Source organism: Podarcis erhardii (assembly GCF_964252035.2).
Source record: "Podarcis erhardii genome assembly, chromosome: 3".
Taxonomy (NCBI): Eukaryota; Metazoa; Chordata; class Lepidosauria; order Squamata; family Lacertidae; genus Podarcis; species Podarcis erhardii.
Window position 1 is genome coordinate 123753396 of NC_138507.1, and position 17668 is coordinate 123771063.

The 17668-nt window shown below is 54.1% G+C and overlaps 1 protein-coding gene across 2 annotated transcripts in view; it reads left to right on the top strand.

Moving 5' to 3' along the window:
* Positions 1 to 9143: 9143 nt before the first annotated feature.
* KIF3C (kinesin family member 3C) overlaps positions 9144 to 17668 on the top strand; it is a 48228-nt gene continuing 39703 nt past the window's right edge. For both annotated transcript variants that reach the window (XM_081854656.1, XM_081854657.1), the window contains exon 1: positions 9144 to 11089. In XM_081854656.1, coding sequence (XP_081710782.1) covers positions 9680 to 11089 — 1410 coding nt within the window. In that variant the 5' untranslated portion in view covers positions 9144 to 9679. The remainder of the gene's footprint in view (positions 11090 to 17668) is intronic.

A 17668-nucleotide genomic window follows, 5' to 3' on the forward strand; every position in this document is an offset into this window, starting at 1 on the left:
GGGGACGACTCTTCATCAGTTCCATCTCCCGACTCCCCTCCAGCCCTTCCCCCAAGCCGTGATCCTGGCCCCAGTTTCCCAGGTGCAAATGAGAGTGCCAGAAGTCCTGCAGCAGCTGGATCCGAACTAAGGAGCCCCAGATGATCCTGGCAGCAGCTGACCAGATGCCTGGTTGGGTAAAAGGAAATAAGCAACCTCAGAGCATCCGTTTTGCTAGCTCAGTATGGCCTGCACCAGCCTTCCCCAGTCTTCCAGATGAAGCCAGCATACCCTGACTGGCAGCAGCTTCCTGGGGTCTCAGGCTGAGGGTTCCACCCCCAGCCCTTGGAGGTGCCAAGGATTCTGCCTCTGAGCTGTAGCCCAGCAAGAACTCTAGGAAGCAGGAAAAGCGTTTCCTCCATTTTGTGCGTCTGAGGAAATGGCTTGTTGTTTTTGTCCATTGAGTTTTCTTGGCAGGGATACTGGAATGGCTTGGCGGTTCCTGCTCCAGGTGGATCATGTTTAGTCAAAACTCTCCACTATGACCTGTCCATCTTGGATGGCCCTGCGCGGCATGGCTCAAAGCTTCTCTGAGTTCTTCAAGCCCCTTCACTACGGCAAGGCCATAGTGAAGCAAGTCCATGAAGGGGCTGAAGAATGGATGCTTTTGAATTCTGGTGCTGGAGGAGACTCTTGAGAGTCCCATGGACTGCAAGAAGATCCAACCTCTCCATTCTGAAGGAAATCAGCCCTGAGTGCTCACTGGAAGGACAGATCCTGAAGCTGAGGCTCCAATACTTTGGCCACCTCATGAGAAGAGAAGACTCCCTGGAAAAGACCTTGATGTTGGGAAAGGTGGAGGGCACAAGGAGAAGGGGACGACAGAGGACGAGATGGTGGGACTCTGGTCCATGGGGTCACGAAGAGGCGGACACGACTAAACGACTAAACGACAACAAACTAAATGGCTTGTATGTGGAATGAAACAGAATGATGTTATTATAACGTCAGGGTCGTGGGTTTGAGCCCCATGTTGGGTGAAAGATTCCCAAATTGCAGGGGGTTGGACTAGATGACCCTCATGGTTCTTTCTATGATTCATTTAAGCCTCGCAGGTTCAGAAAAACACCTCACACCAATTCAAAACTTCATCTTTGTTATTGACATTTTTGGCTGCAGTGTCGCAGCCCCGGTGGCCCTTCAATCAGTTGACAGCTGCAAGCAGGAGAGGTGGAATCTGTTCCCATACCCAGAACCCCCAAATGACAGGACTGGCTGGACAAAGAGGGGTGCTGGGAGGCACCAGCCAGGGAACCCCCAGAGGAAGGCTCAGAGCCAGGGGGTTGGTGGTGGGACATGGAAGAGAGGTTGAAGGGAGAAGATGGGGCGGAGGGGCTGGATGCTGATGTGGCAACAGGGTTTAGTGAGCAAGAAGAGCCAGTGACAGGGAGCAGTTCAGACTCCGAGGCTGAAGCAGAGGGGGGAGGTCAAGAGGCTGCTGGGGAATTCCGGGAGTCCTTGAACCCCCTCCTGGGTGATGGCACATGACTTTTTGCAAACAGCTTTGAGGTGTGATATATATATATATATATATATATATATATATATATATATATATGATTTCTTATTTATACCCCGCCCATCTGGCTGGACTTCCCCAGCCACTTTGGGCAGCTCCCAACAGAACATTAAAAACACAATAAAACATCAAACATTTAAAAATTCCCTAAACAGGGCTGCCTTCAGATGTCTTCTAAACATCAGATACAGTGGTACCTCGGATTACAGACACTTCAGGTTACAGACTCCGCTAACCCTGAAATAGTACCTCAGGTTAAGAACTTTGCTTCAGGATAAGAACAGAAATTGCGCGGCAGCAGCACAGCGACAGCAGGAGGCCCCATTAGCTAAAGTAGTGCTTCAGGTTAAGAATAGTTTCAGGTTAAGAACGGACCTCCAGAACGAATTAAGTTCTTAACCCAAGGTACCACTGTAGTTGTTTATCTCTTTGACATCTGGTGGGAGGGTGTTCCACAGGGCGGGCGCCACCACCAAGAAGGCCCTCTGTCTGGTTCCCTGTAACTTGGCTTCTTACAGAGAGGGAACCGCCAGAAGGCCCTCAGCGCTGGACCTCAGTGTCCAGGCAGAACAATGGGGGTGGAGAAGCTCCTTCAGGTATATTGGACCAAGGCCGTTTAGGACTTTAAAGGTCAGCACCAACACTTTGAATCGTTCTTAGGGCTAGTAGCCACCCAAAGCCCTTTCTTTCTCCATGAATTTGTCTAATCCTCTTTTCAAGCCTTGGGGGCCATCGCTGCCTCCTGTGGCGGGGAGTTCCACAGTCCTGCTTGCTGGTTTCTCACAGGCATCTGGTTGGCCACTGAAAACAGGATGCTGGACCAGATCAGCCACCGGCCTGATCCAGCACAGCTCTTTTCATGTTCTTATGCTCTGCCTTCACCCTGCTACACATACATCAGTTATTTGTTTCCCTGCTCCTAAATTGGTTCCTGGGAGGGTGCATTAATGCTCTGCTTCCTTATGGCACTGGGGCAGCTGGCTTCATGCTGATTCCCATTCCAGCACATGGCGGGGGTGGGCAGCAGGAGCACGGATGCCCCTGCCAGGTGATCTGTGGTTCCTCCTTCCTGCCAGTCTGCGTTGGACCACCCACAGAGCCTCGCTGATCCGCCCCCCATCCTTCCTCTTTCTAACTCCCACATTTGGCCCCAGTCCCAGAAGGCAGAGTCAACTGAGGACACGATTCCCCCCACCCCAGCCCTCCTGCTCCCCTGGTGGGCCCCTGGTCATGCCACCGGACTTTGTCCACAGCCCTCTGGCCATCATTGCAGCTCCCACCCAGGGCTTTGCTGTGCCAGCCCCAGTTTACATTGGAGCACATTTCTGGAATGCGGTGGTTAGGAAAAGATACCTCCCCCCACCTCCACTCCCCAAATAATTAATTAATTGATTAACGGAGGGGATAATCTCCTCTTCTGAGGAAGCACACAGGGGGTGAGACTTGGCTGGGTTTAATCCCAACTGCAAAGCTCTTTGCCAAGCACCCCCACACCCCCTTGGTAGCAGGGCCAGAGGCCAGTCCCACCCGGGAGAAGACCACTCCCCACCCAATGCTGGAATGATGCTCAACAAGGTCTGATGCAGAGGCCGCCCCCCCCCCCCCGGTGGGCCAGGCAGGGAAAGGAGTGAGCGAGGGAATGAAGGGTTGCCCTTGCAGAACGACCACCATAGCTCAGGGGGCAGAACATCTGCTATGCATGCAGAAGGGCCCAGGTTCATTTCCGGGCATTTATTTCATGAAATTTATATACTACCTGATTATATATATAGCTGTCTCCCAGCTCCATCTGGTACACAGGATGAGACCCTCCCTGCCCGCAGACTGTCTGGCCAGAGTGATGCATGCTCTGGTTATCTCCCGCTTGGACTACTGCCATGCTCTCTACATGGGGCTACCTTTGAAGCTAAATTGGAAACTACAACTAATCCAGAATGCGGCAGCTAGACTGGTGACTGGGAGCGGCTGCCGAGACCATATAACACCGGTCTTGAAAGACCTACACTGGCTCCCAGTAGGTTTCCGAGCACAATTCAAAATGTTGGTGCTGACCTTTAAAGCCCTAAACGGCCTCAGCCCAGTAGACCTGAAGGAGCGTCTCCACCCCCATCGTTCAGCCCAGACATTGAGGTCCAGCTCCAAGGGCCTTCTGGTGGTTCCTTCCTTGTAAGAAGTGAAGCTGCAGGGAACCAGGCAGAGGGCCTTCTCTGTGGTGGCTCCCACCCTGTGGAATGCCCTCCCACCAGATGTCAAGGAAATAAACAGCTATCTGACTTTTAGAAGACATCTGAAGGCAGCCCTGTTGAGGGAAGATTTTGAATGTTTGATTCTATTTTAAATACAGTCATGCATTACTTCCGGGTTTCAGCGGTTGCGCATGTGCATAAGCGCTAAATCGTTCTTTGTTGTTGTTGCTGTTGTTTAGTCGTTTAGTCGTGTCCGACTCTTCATGACCCCCTGGACCAGAGCACGCCAGGCCCTCCTGTCTTCCCCTGCCTCCCCCAGTTTGGTCAAACTCATGCTGGTAGCTTCAAGAACACTGTCCCACCATCTCGTCCTCCGTCGTCCCCTTCTCCTTGTGCCCTCCATCTTTCCCAACATCAGGGTCTTTTCCAGGGAGTCTTCTCTTCTCATGAGGTGGCCAAAGTCTTGGAGCCTCAGCTTCAGGATCTGTCCTTCCAGTGAGCACTCAGGGCTGATTTCCTTCAGAATGGAGAGGTTGGATCTTCTTGCAGTCCATGGGACTCTCAAGAGTCTCCTCCAGCACCAGAATTCAAAAGCATCAATTCTTCGGCGATCAGCCTTCTTGATGGTCCAGCTCTCACTTCCATACATCACTACTGGGAAAACCATGGCTTTTACTATATGGACCTTTGTTGGCAAGGTGATGTCTCTGCTTTTTAAGATGCTGTCTAGGTTTGTCATTGCTTTTCTCCCAAGAAGCAGGCGTCTTTTAATTTCGTGACTGCTGTCCCCATCTGCAGTGATCATGGAGCCCAAGAAAGTAAAATCTCTCACTGCCTCCATTTCTTCCCCTTCTATTTGCCAGGAGGTGAGGGGACCAGTGGCCAGGATCTTCGTTTTTTTCATTTTTTTTACGCACGTGCAAAAGCGCCGAATTGCAACCCGCGCATGTGCAGACGCACTGCTGCGGATTGCGAACATGCCTCCAGCACGGATCACATTTGCAACCCGAGCGTCCGCTGTATTCTGTTGGGAGCTGCCCAGAGTGGCTGGGGAAACCCAGTCAGATGGGCAGGGTATAAATAAGTTGTTACTGCTGTTGTCACACACCCTCCAAGTGCCCCTATTTTCCAGGGACAGTCCCAGAATTACAGAAGCCATCCCAGTTTCTCAGTTGATCCCAGAATGTCCTGCTTCTCCTTTTTTTCTCCCATCCGTGTCTCGGAGAACATGGGTGGGTGGGTGAAAAAAAGGGAGTCCTGTTTGTACTGAAAATAAAACCCCCGCACCCAGTGAAGGAAGTGGTGAATCTGGCACACAAAGACCTCCCTATCATCATGAAGGAAAAGGTCACCCATCGACTGGCGATGGAAGCAGGAGCGACTGCAACTTCCCCTCCCTTCCCAATGTGCTGACTTGGTAGCAGGAGGGGGGCCGGCTGGGTGAGGGAGTGGGAACGCAGCCTCTCCCGGGCTTAACTGTGCCTGGCAAAGCTGGCAGGGCCTGGCGAGGGGGTGGGGAGGTGGCCTGGCACTCCTCTCCCGGGATTCAGGCTTCCACAGGCCGGCTCCATCCCTCGCCCAGTTCTGCCTGCCGACACTTGTCTTTTTCTGGGTGACTGCAAATGTCTCCTTGCTCTCTTGCACAGCTCTCCCTTGAAGCTGGGGAAATTAATAATAATACAGTGGACGCTCGGGCTGCGAACGTGATCCGTGCGGGATGCACATTCGCAACCCACAGCATTCGCAACCCGCAGCGCCGCGTCTGTGCACGCGCAGGTTGCAATTTGGTGCTTCTGTGCATGTGCAAACCGCGATTTAGCGATTCTGCGCATGCGTGACTGCCAAAACCCGGAAGCAACCCAGTCCGCTACTTCCAGTTTTCGGCGGTCTGTAACCTGAAAAAAACGCAACCTGAAGCAGCTGTAACCCGAGGTATGACTGTAATAATAATAATAATAATAATAATAATAATAATAATAATAATAAATTATTTATACCCCGCCCTTCCCGGTTCAAAAACCGGGCTCAGGGCAGCTAACAACAAATTTAAAACACTTTAATAATAATAATATAATAATAATTTATTATTTGTACCCCGCCCATCTGGCTAGGTTTCCCCAGCCACTCTGGGCGGCTTCCAACAAAGATGAAAAGTACACTAAAATGTCACATATTAAAAACTTCCCTGAACAGGGCTGCCTTCAGATGTCTTCTGAATGTCAGGTAGATGTTTATCGCTTTGACATCTGATGGGAGGGCGTTCCACAGGGCGGGCGCCACCACCGAAAAGGCCCTCTGCCTGGTTCCCTGTAACTTGGCTTCTCGCAGTGAGGGAACCGCCAGAAGACCCTCGGCGCTGGACCTCAGTGTCCGGGCAGAACGATGGGGGAGGAGACCCTCCTTCAGGTATACTGGACCGAGGCCGTTTAGGGCTTTAAAGGTCAGCACCGACACTTTGAATTTTGCTCAGAAACGCACTTTAAAACACTTAATTGTAAAAGCAGCATAAAATACAGTATTAAAACATGAATAACAAAAAATTTCAAAAATCCATTAGATAATCCCCAGGGCTAGCTGGCTGAATTGGTCCTACTTGGGCCAGAGAGGAGACCAGGGGAGAATTAGTTGTGGGGTCTCAGCACAGGTGATCTTCATAAAAGGGGAGGGGGGGGAGAGAAGGGAAATTCTCTCTGAAAAGTCAGGATTTTGCTTTCCAGGAACCTAAAGCGGAGAGTGTGCCAAACTCCAATTTCCCAGAAGGCTCAGCGGCTGGGGCAGTGTGCCGGGTGTCTCAAGAGAGTTTTTTCTCCAAGGCTAGACCACCGAGCGACCCAGGCACTCTCCCCTTTGCCCCTCGCCTCTCCCGTCTCTGAACTTTGAATGTATTGTGGGATTATTGCAGTACCATTTTGGGGGAGCTGTTTTTAGGCTGATTCTGCCCCCCTCCTGCTTTGGTTGATGTTGTTTGGCATGGGAAGGGCTGTAGCTCAGTGGGCAGGCAATCCACTCTTCATGAAGAAGGGCCTGGGTTCAAGTCCAGCTGGTATCTCCACTGCTGCCAATCAGTGTAGGCAACACTGAACTAGGTGAACCAGCAGCGCCCAATGCTCCTATGTTTGTTTTTATCAGTAATATATATAGTAAATACGTGTGTGTGGTATTTATTGTTCGAAGATATACAAAAGTTCGTACCCAAGGCAAAGTATTTTTTTATAATACACTGAAATAAAAGAAATGTTTAATTGAAAAGGGAATGGAGTTGGAAAGAAAAAATACAAAGGGAAAGGAAGGAAGAGAGAGAGAGAGAAGAAGAAGAATGAATTTAATATTATTATAACAGTGGTATATTTTAGTGATGACAATGATGGTGTACCATAAACCACCCTGAACATTTCTGCTGAAGGATGGTGTGTTTGTGTGTGCTTAAAGGTAAAGGTAAAGGGACCCCTGACCATTAGGTCCAGTCGTGGCCGACTCTGGGGTTGCGGCGCTCATCTCGCTTTACTGGCCAAGGGAGCCGGCGTACAGCTTCCAGGTCATGTGGCCAGCATGACTAAGCCGCTTCTGGCGAATCAGAGCAGCGCACGGAAACGCCATTTACCTTCCCGCCGGAGCAGTACCTATTTATCTACTTGCACTTGGGCGTGCTTTTGAACTGCTAGGTTGGCAGGAGCAGGGACCGAGCAACAGGAGCTCACCCCATCGCGAGGATTCGAACTGCCAACCTTCTGATCGGCAAGTCCTAGGCTCTGTGGTTTAGACCACAGATAAATAAGAAAAGCTTGTTTTTAAATGCTCCGCAACCTCCGAGCATCCTTCCCCCACGTTGCCTCTGCTGCTACAGAGAAGGCCTGAGATATATGTGGAGGAAAACTGCTGTGGGAAATGCAAGGGCAATTCTGATGGCATCTTCCTCCCTCCTTACATTAATTAATGTTCCACCAGTAAACTTCACCTGTCCTTTGAACTTGTGCAGGAGAAATTCACGAGAGCACAACGGGAACCTGGCAGCAGGATCAGACCCAAGGCCTACAGCGGCCATTCGCCTTCCTGGCGGATCATGCCTTGTGAGTGACACCTGCTTGTCTTTTCCTCTGCTGCAAAACCCAGATCAACCTGTTTCCCCCACTCACCATGATAAGGCTGCCAGCCTGGGATCAGGGTGCACAACCCCCAACATACCAGCCAAGGGAGACCCATAAATGATGGTGGCGTTTTAAAGGGGCACCCAGAGGAGAGGCCACATGCACAGACTGTGCCCAAAATATGCCCAGAGACAATCATTCAGTCCTTACAACAACCCTGCGAGGCAGTTGAAGAACCTAAGCTGAGGTGAAGACTGGCCCCAGGTCACTCCATGGTCAAGGGACGGGATGCGAAACCCGGTCTCCTCCAGGTCAATTCAAAGTGTTGGTGCTGACCTTCAAAGCCCTAAACGGTCTCAGTCCAGTAGACCTGGAGGAGCATCTCCACCCCCATCGTTCTGCCCGGACACTGAGGTCCAGCTCCAAGGGCCTTCTGGCAGTTCCCTCACTGCAAGAAGCCAAGTTACAGGGAGCCAGGCAGAGGGCTTTCTCAGTAGTGGCACCCGCCCTGTGGAACGCCCTTCCAGCAGATGTCAAAGCGATAAACAACTACCTGACATTCAGAAGACATCTGAAGGCAGCCCTGTTCAGGGAAGTTTTAAATATTTAATGCTGTATTGTTTTTAACACTCGATTGGAAGCCACCCAGAGTAGCTGGATCAACTCAGCCAGATGGGCGGGGTATAAATAATAAATTATTATTACCACAGTGGTATATCAGGTTACATACGTTTCAGGTTACAGACTTTGCTAACCCAGAAATAGTGCTTCAGGTTAAGAACTTTGCTTCAGGATGAGAACAGAAATCGCGTAGCAGTGGCACGGCGGCAGCGGGAGGCCCCATTAGCTAAAGTGGTGCTTCTGGTTAAGAACAGTTTCTGATTAAGAACGGACCTCCGGAACGAATTAAGTACTTAACCCGAGGTACCACTGTATTATTATTATTGTTATTGTTATTATTACAGGTCCTAGGAAGAGCACTCTAGCCACTACAGCCCGCTGCTGGCTCCCCCCCCTTCTCAGCCCCTGCCTCGAGCGGAGCGCTGCCCATCCTCGCCCATCCTGGCAGGCGCGGCCTTGGGTACCAGTCGCCGCGCATCCCTCTCCGCCGCTGCATCCCTCCGGCGCGCAGCCTGCAACAAAGGCTGGACTCCAACCCCCGGCGTGCTTTGCGAGGCATGGGCGGGGCCAGGCGGGCAGGAGGCTGTGGTGGGCGGGGTCTGGGGACAAGAGGGAGCCCTCCCCTCCCCCTCCCTCCCGCCCCCCCCCCCGCCCCGCTCGGCAGCATCAGCATCTCGCCCCTCCCTCCTGTTTTGCTCCTTCATTCTCTCGCATCGGCGGAGGCAGCAGCTGCTTCTGCTGAGCTGCAATGAATGAGGCTCCCGCCCGGGGAGCCCGGAGCCTTGTCCGGCCGCGACGCCGCCTGGAACCGCCGGTGGGTCTCCTCGGGAGGAGGCGCGGGCACTAGGCGGGCAGCCAGGGAGGCAGCTTGCCCCGCGCGAAGGTAGGAAGCGAGGCCAGCCCGCCAGCCAGCCAGCTAGCCAGCCCCCTCGCTCCAAAACAAGACCTCCCCCCCCCCAGCCCTGCCCAGCCTTACCCAGCGGAGGGATGCGCCAGGATGGGTGGCCCTGGGCGCTCCAGGGCTGCGGCGGGATGCCCGGAGCGGGTCACGCCTAGCCGCATCCATTGTGCCCAGCGAGGGGACCGCTAGCCGCCGCAGCCTCCTGTCAGCAGCGGTGCCAGTGTCACAGCAGCAGCAGCAGCCCCAGGGAGGAGAAGCCCCCATGCGCAGCCCGCCCCCCTGATAGCCACAGGTCGAGGGGGAGCCCGCCAGGGGCAAGGGAGGCGCCATGGCCACCCGACCGCCCAAGAGCAGCGAGGCCCTGAAGGTGGTGGTGCGCTGCCGGCCGATGCACCGGAAGGAGGAGGCGGCAGGCTACGAACGGATCCTGGACCTGGATGTCAAGCTGGGGCAGGTCACCATCCGGAACCCCAAGGCCTCCCCGGGGGAGCTGGCCAAGACCTTCACCTTCGACGCCGTCTACGACGCCAGCTCCAAGCAGGCCGACCTGTACGACGAGACCGTGCGCCCGCTGATCGACTCGGTGCTGCAGGGCTTCAACGGGACCATCTTTGCCTATGGGCAGACGGGCACGGGCAAGACCTACACCATGCAAGGCGCCTGGGCCGATCCGGAGAAGAGGGGCGTCATCCCCATCTCCTTTGAGCACATCTTCACCCACATCTCCCGCTCGCAGAACCAGCAGTACCTGGTGAGGGCCTCCTACCTGGAGATCTACCAGGAGGAGATCCGGGATCTGCTGGCCAAGGACCAGAGCAAGAAGATGGAGCTGAAGGAGAACCCCGAGACCGGCGTCTACATCAAGGACCTGTCCTCCTTCGTGACCAAGAACGTCAAGGAGATTGAGCACGTCATGAACCTGGGCAACCAGGCACGCTCGGTCGGCAGCACCAACATGAACGAGTACAGCTCCCGCTCGCACGCCATCTTCGTCATCACGGTGGAGTGCAGCGAGGAGGGGCCCGACGGGGAGGACCACATCCGCGTGGGGAAGCTGAACCTGGTGGATCTGGCCGGGAGCGAGCGCCAGAGCAAGATGGGCACCCAGGGGGAGCGCCCCAAGGAGGCCTCCAAGATCAACCTGTCTCTCTCCGCCCTGGGCAACGTCATCTCGGCCCTGGTGGACGGCAAGAGCACCCACATTCCCTACCGGGACTCCAAGCTCACCCGCCTGCTGCAGGACTCCCTGGGCGGGAACGCCAAGACCATCATGGTGGCCACGCTGGGCCCGGCCTCGCACAGCTACGACGAGAGCCTCTCCACGCTGCGCTTCGCCAACAGGGCCAAAAACATCAAGAACAAGCCGCGGGTCAACGAGGACCCCAAGGACACGCTCCTGCGGGAGTTCCAGGAGGAGATCACCCGGCTGAAGGCCCAGCTGGAGAAGAGGGGAATGCTGAGCAAGAAGAGGAGGAGGAACAGCCGGAGGAAGAAGTCGGCCGGAGGGGAAGGGACCCCCGAGGCGGAGGACGGAGAGGAGGACGGGGGTCTGGAGAAGGACATGAAGAACTACCTGAAGGAGCAGGAGGAGAGGCTGGAGGAGGAGAAGGCAGCCATCCAAGACGACCACAGCCTGGTGAGCGAGGAGAAGCAGAAGCTGCTGCAGGAGAAGGAGAAGATGATCGAGGAGCTGCGGAAGGAGCAGGAGGCCACGCAACTCCTGGCCACAAAGTACAAGGTAAGGCTTGGACGTTTATAGGTGGCGCTTTGCACATGCACGCAGTCGCTGCGCAGCCCCCACACCAGCCCTGCACGGCTGGGCCTTGTATTCATGGAAGCGTAGAGTTGGAAGGGACGCTACGAACCTCCTGCAATGCAGGAAGTATAGTTGACAGACCCTTGACAGATGGCCACCCAGCCTCTGTTTAAGACCACCTTTTGAGGGAGACCGGTCCACTGCTGAACATCTTATTGTCAGAAGGTTCTTCCTCATGTCGAATCTCCTCCATTGTCATTTGAACCCATAGCTTGGGGTCCTTCCTACAGGAGAAAACAAGCTTGCACTTGAAATGGCTCTCATTTCATCTTTCAGTCTCCTCTTTTCCAGGCTAAACCTACCCAGCTCCCTCAAGTGTATCCAGGCCCATTACTCAAGTGAGCAAGCGGGGGTGGCTGGGACAAAGACTCCGCAAAGGACACCCAGGCTGTCTTCAAGGCCACATGCACGATGGTTGAAGGAAGGCAGCCCTTTGGCAGCCTTGCCCACTTCCCCTCCCAATGCTCTCCCTTCCATTGGAGGTGAAGCCGGTGCTGACTCTCTGTGGTCCTGGGGATCTTAACTTATCTGAGGAATGGTGGGATCCTGCACCCGGCGGCTCTGGGGACCCACGGCTCATGTTCCGCCTGCTGGGCCGTGCACCTGGGTGTCCGGCTTGCGCTGGCCGCAGTGGCGGCTGGGCCGGCTGCCTCGGTTTCTGCGCTGTCACGTCTGAGATTCCTTTGCAGGGGCTGTCAGAGGCTCCTCCATCTGGCCTCCTCGCAGTGGGAGTGGCTGAGCCGAGGGGGCAACAAAGCCCAGGAGGGGGTCCGGGGCTAATCAGCTCCCGCCACACAACAAAAGCAGCCGTGCAGAAACCGCCACATCCCTCCCCGTGTGGAGGTGACCTCCTGCGCACGCATTGGCCAGCCTGAGGCAAGGAGGGGGCCGGCTAAGAGAACCCCCCTGCCCGTCCAAGGGGGTCTCCTTTTGTCTCTCCAAGTGGCTGTTGACAGAAGCCGCAGCCGCTGCCTCCCTGCCTGTGGCATCTTGGGGGAAACCTTTTTTCCCCTAAATCTTGGTACCTAATTCCCTCCCCCCCGATGGATACCCTGTGCAAATGGGTCTGGGGTGCAGCTGGGGGCTCCTCTCCCCTGGACCCGCCTTTGGCTGTGGACAAGCACAGTGTGTCATCCTGGGCAAGCCACCCCCCCTGCCCCTGGGGGTGGGTGGGAGAGAGGAGCCCCCTGTGGACAAGGGTGTGTCTCAGGCCCCCCAGCACTGCCCCCCCCAGCCCAAGACTTGGCCTCAAGCCCACTCTGGTGACAGATACCTGCCATGGGGCGATGGCCACCGTGAGACAGGCTCTGTGCTGTCCTCTGTGGGGTGGCGCTGGGGGGCACAAGCCCAAGTTTACAGAAGGCCGGGGTCTCGGTGCCCGGACTCCACTCCCGGAGACCCATCCTCTGACCCACTGAAGTGGCCCCCCTCTCCCAGAGAATACAAGGATCCAGTTCTGCAGAAACCCCACACAATTTCTTTCTTTTTAAATCATTTTTATTGATTTTCCAATAAAAAACATCCAGTTAAATATCCAATCATAAAAATACTTCAATTAAAATAAAAAAAACTTAAATCAAAAAGATCAAATGATAGTCCGAATTGTGTTTATTAATTTCTCGGAGCTCCCCACGTTCTCTGAAGCGTATCTCCACCTCTTAGTCCTGCTTCTCCTGAAACCCCCCTGCACAATTTCGTGCTGATGGCAGCAGAGACGGGTCCCAGGCTGGCCTGCTCCCCGGCCCAAAATAAACGCAGCATTTTGAAAGTTGCTGGATCAGGGAGAGCCAGGCGGAGACACTTACTCTCAAGGAAGCTCACTGCGTGACCTTGCGCCGCTTGCTCTCGCTTAGGCTGGCCTACCTCAGGAGGCCGTTGTGAGGATAAAAGGTGTGCGTTTGTGTGAGACCCTTCCGCCTTCCCCGTGCCTCGCTGGAGGGAGAGCAGCAATAATTAAAAGATGAATGTAGATCACATTCTCCTCCGAGAAATCCTATTCCACACCCCCTGCTCTCTCTCTCTTGTCTTCAGACGCGTGTGTAGGCCAAAGCTTCATTTGATCATGTGAGCAGGGACGTCTTTAGCATATGCGCCACTGGGGTACAAAGATCCACCCAGCACCCCAAATTTAGTTAATTTTGTGTGCACGGCGCCATTGAGAATGACAAGCGCCGTTGTTGAGTCTGAGAATCGCCCCCGTTGTGAATGACAAGTGTTACTGCTGGCACGGCGCATCATAGAATCATAGAATCCTAGAGTTGGAAGAGACCCCAAGGGCCATCGAGTCCAACCCCCTGCCAAGCAGGAAACACCATCAGAGCACTCCTGACATATGGTTGTCAAGCCTCTGCTTAAAGACCTCCAAAGAAGGAGACTCCACCACACTCCTTGGCAGCAAATTCCACTGTCAAACAGCTCTTACTGTCAGGAAGTTCTTCCTAATGTTTAGGTGGAATCTTTTTTCTTGTAGTTTGGATCCATTGCTCCGTGTCCGCTTCTCTGGAGCAGCAGAAAACAACCTTTCTCCCTCCTCTATGTGACATCCTTTTATATATTTGAACATGGCTATCATATCACCCCTTAACCTCCTCTTCTCCAGGCTAAACATGCCCAGCTCCCTTAGCCGTTCCTCATAAGGCATCGTTTCCAGGCCTTTGACCATCTTTGGTAAATAAGCGCACAAAGTCGAAAGTCCTTTAGTGAAACAGTAGGTATACATTTTGGTAATACCTAGGTACATATGTATTTTGTTTTTCTAGCTTGATTATTTCATAAAAGGAAGATAGTTAAGGGGAGGGACGAGGGTGGTACTGTGGGTTAAACCACAGAGCCTAGGACTTGCCGATCAGAAGGTCGGCGGTTCGAATCCCCACAACGGGGTGAGCTCCCGTTGCTCAGTCCCTGCTCCTGCCCACCTAGCAGTTCTAAAGCACGGCAAAGTGCAAGTAGATAAATAGGTACCACTCTGGCGGGAAGATAAACGGCGTTTCTGTGCGCTGCTCTGGTTTGCCAGAAGCGGCTCAGTCATGCTGTCCACATGACCCGGAAGCTGTACGCCGGCTCCCTCGGCCAGTAAAGCGAGATGAGCACCACAACCCCAGAGTCGTCCGCGACCGGACCTAATGGTCAGGGGTCCCTTTACCTTTACCTTTTAGATAGTTAAGAGCTTAGGCAGCTTCGGTGGGGAGTGCCTGGCGCTCCCCAGAATTCAGCGCCTGGGTTCCCTGCACCCTTTGCACCCCCAGGTAAAGACATATGAGAGCCTCATAACAAAGAGGGTGTCTCTGAGCATGGCCAGAGTGCTTCCCCCTGGACCCGCTTTGTGGATTGTCCACATGAGCTCTGCCTCGTTGGGACCCTGCTGGGTCTGTCCTCCCCTGTCCCCCCACAACTCCCAGGGGCTTGCCTGGGGGGCTCAGCCTGAACGAGAACAGAGCAGGAGCTCAGCCGCACAACCTGCACCCAGGACTCAAAGCGTGTTCTCAGTCCCGGGGCCTAGGAGGCGGAATCATGCCTCTGAGCATGCGCAAACCACTGGCCCATCTTGGCCAAGTAACCGCCACAATGGACCTAGGCACACCTAATAGTGGCTTCTCTCTTCACACTCTCAGAAGCCCTACAGGATGAGGGTGAATTTAAGCGCACACTGACTCCCTTGCCAACCTCCACACATTGCCTTAAGCAGGGAGGGTCATGATCCTGCTTCTCCACCCTCCCCTGTTTCTGACTTTGCAAAAGGGTCTGTTGCCTTGACAGAAAAGAATCCCCTTGGATGTGTCGTTTTTGAGGACTGGAGAAACTTCCCTGAATGGAGAGGGATTTAATTTGGCTCTGCTCACTGGTGTGGGGACAGTCCTCTCTGCACATGCCCAGAGGCACTCTCTTCTAGGTCCTCTGGGAGTCTTCTTGGCACTGAAAGCTGAGCCGTGGAGATGCTTGAGAGAGAATGCTGTATTATTTTACTGTTGTTAGCCAGCTTCGGCAGGGGAGGGCGGGATATAAATTATTATTATTATTATTATTATTATTATTATTATTATTATTATTAGAATCCAGGGCCCCTCTGTGGATTTGTGAGGGGAGAAGGGAGTGTGGGGGACAGGGTGGCACGCCATGTGAGGTAGAGCTCAGAGGACTCAGAGCACGTGCAGAGTGCAAAAACTGGCCCTCGATTAGGTCTGCCCTAGGGACCTTGGAGAGGGGCTAATGAGCCACAGCAAATCTTGGGGAAGCGAGTTCCGTGGCCAGTGGTCTTCCTTGCCAGAGCATTTCTCAGGTAGGAGGGTGGAGGTTTCCACTGGGACTGCGGCAGGGCGAAGGGGTTAGGCCTCACCCACTGTCAACACATCCGCATATTTCCAATATGAGTGCAAAGAGCGATATTTAGCCTGGAGAAGAGGAGGCTGAGAGGGGACAAGAGAGCCATCTTCACCTGTCTGAAGAGCTGCCCCATGGAAGAGGGAACAGGCTTGTTTCCTCCTGTTCTGGAGGGTAGGACTCGAACTCACAGCTTCAGGTCACAAGAAAGGAGATTCCGGCTGAACATCAGGGAGACCTTTCTGAGGGCAAGAGCTGTCTGAAAGTGGAACGGTGATGACCTCTCCTTCCTTGGAGGTCTTCAAGCAGAGGTTGGGTGGCCGCCTGTCAGGAATCCTTTGTCTGTGATTCAGGGGGTTGGACTAGATGTCCCTTGGGGGCCCCTTGCAAATCCATGCTTCTGAGAGAGGCAGGGTTTTGGTGGGATACAGAGTGGGGCCTTCCTTGCCAACAATATTTCACCTCACGACATTCCCAGATCTCCTGCCCACATACCTCCTTCCGCTAGGAACCCGTTCGCTGCCATCTCTGGATCCTGGCAGCGGTTGCTCAGTGGTGAGAGACATGCCCTTTGCGCATGCCCAGGGGAACTCTCATGCTTGTAGTTTCTGGGCTCGGCCAGGCTCATCCTTGCTTCAGCTTCCAGAGGGTGCCTGCTGTATCCGGCTGACCCCTTGCAGCTGCACAGGAAGGGGGGCAGCGCCTGCATGAATGGCCCCCTCTGTCCGGCACCCTCGCTACCCCCCCCCAGTGAACAAGGACAATGCCATTAGCGAGGGGCAGGCGTGGGCTGAGCCTTGGGAATCAAGGGCCCCCTTGTCTTTGGTTGGCGACGGAGGCGGCTTTGCGAAGAGAGGGGTGGGAAGGGGGTCACGCAGGGAAACCAGTGGGGCTCCCGCAGCCCTCCAGCTTCCCAGACCCCTATCTGGGCTAGTTGGGTGTGTCATCTTCACCCACCCCCCCGCCATGGGAGTCCTGGGGAAGCTGCCCTCTCTCAGCCCCCACAATGTGGGGAGGAGCAGAGCAAGTGCGCTCAGAGCGTTGGACACGAGGGACCCGGGTTCGAATCACCGCTCAGCCATGGAGCTTACCTTGGGCTAGTCGCCCACTTTCAGCCTTGCCTGCCTCACAGGGTGGTTGTGGTCATTCAGTGAGGAAGGGGGCGACCAGGTGCATCTGGGAGGAAAACGTGAGAGAGAAACGCAGTGAATGAATGAATATTATGGGCTTCTCCTGGCAGGGGGAGATGGGGAGGGCTCATCCGCCCCCGCCCTCTGGACAGGAGGGTGAAGGGGCTGCCAGGAGCCCCCCATGACCAGCGGCAAATATAGTTTAATGACTCACAGAATTGTAGTCAGAGGGGACCCATAGGGTCATCTAGTCCAACCCCCTGCAATGCATGTTTAGGAAGTCCGTGATGCAGTGTCAGAGTCAAGCCAATGCCCCAAGCATTTCCATGTCAGGTGTGTTTCACCCTGCCCCCAAAACATGTGTTTCCTCCTCCTCCAACTTCCTTCCTCCAAATTAATAATCATAATAATTACTACTACTACTAATAATAATTTTATTTATATCCCGCTCTCCCTGGCCAGAGCCGGGCTCAGGGTGGCTAACAACAGTAAAATTACAGGAAAAACTAAACAGGAATTTTTTAAAAAAAATACAGGTTAAAATGCAATTAAAAATGCAGCCTCATTTAAAAAGTCAAAAACGTAAGGGGAGGGAAACATAAGGGTCAGACTGAGTCCAAACCAAAGGCCAGGCAGAACAGCTCTGTCTTGCAGGCCCTGTGGAAAGATGTCAAGTCCCGCAGGGCCCTAGTCTCTTGGGACAGAGCGTTCCACCACGTCGGGGACAGTGCTGAAAAGGCCCTGGCCCTAGCTGAGACCAATATAACCACCTTGTGACCTGGTACCTCCAAAATGTTGTCCATGTTGTCATTTGTGGACCTTAAGGTCCTCTGCGGGACAGACCAGGAGAGGCGGTCCCGTAGGTACAAGGGTCCTAGGGCTTTAAAGGTCAAAACCAGCACCTTAAACCTGACCCTGGACTCCACCGGAAACCAATGCAGTTGGTAAAGCACTGGATGAATGTGATCCCGCGGCAAGGACCCCGTAAGGAGCCTCGCTGTGGCATTCTGCACCCGCTGGAGTTTCTGGGTCAGCTTCAAGGGCAGCCCTGCTT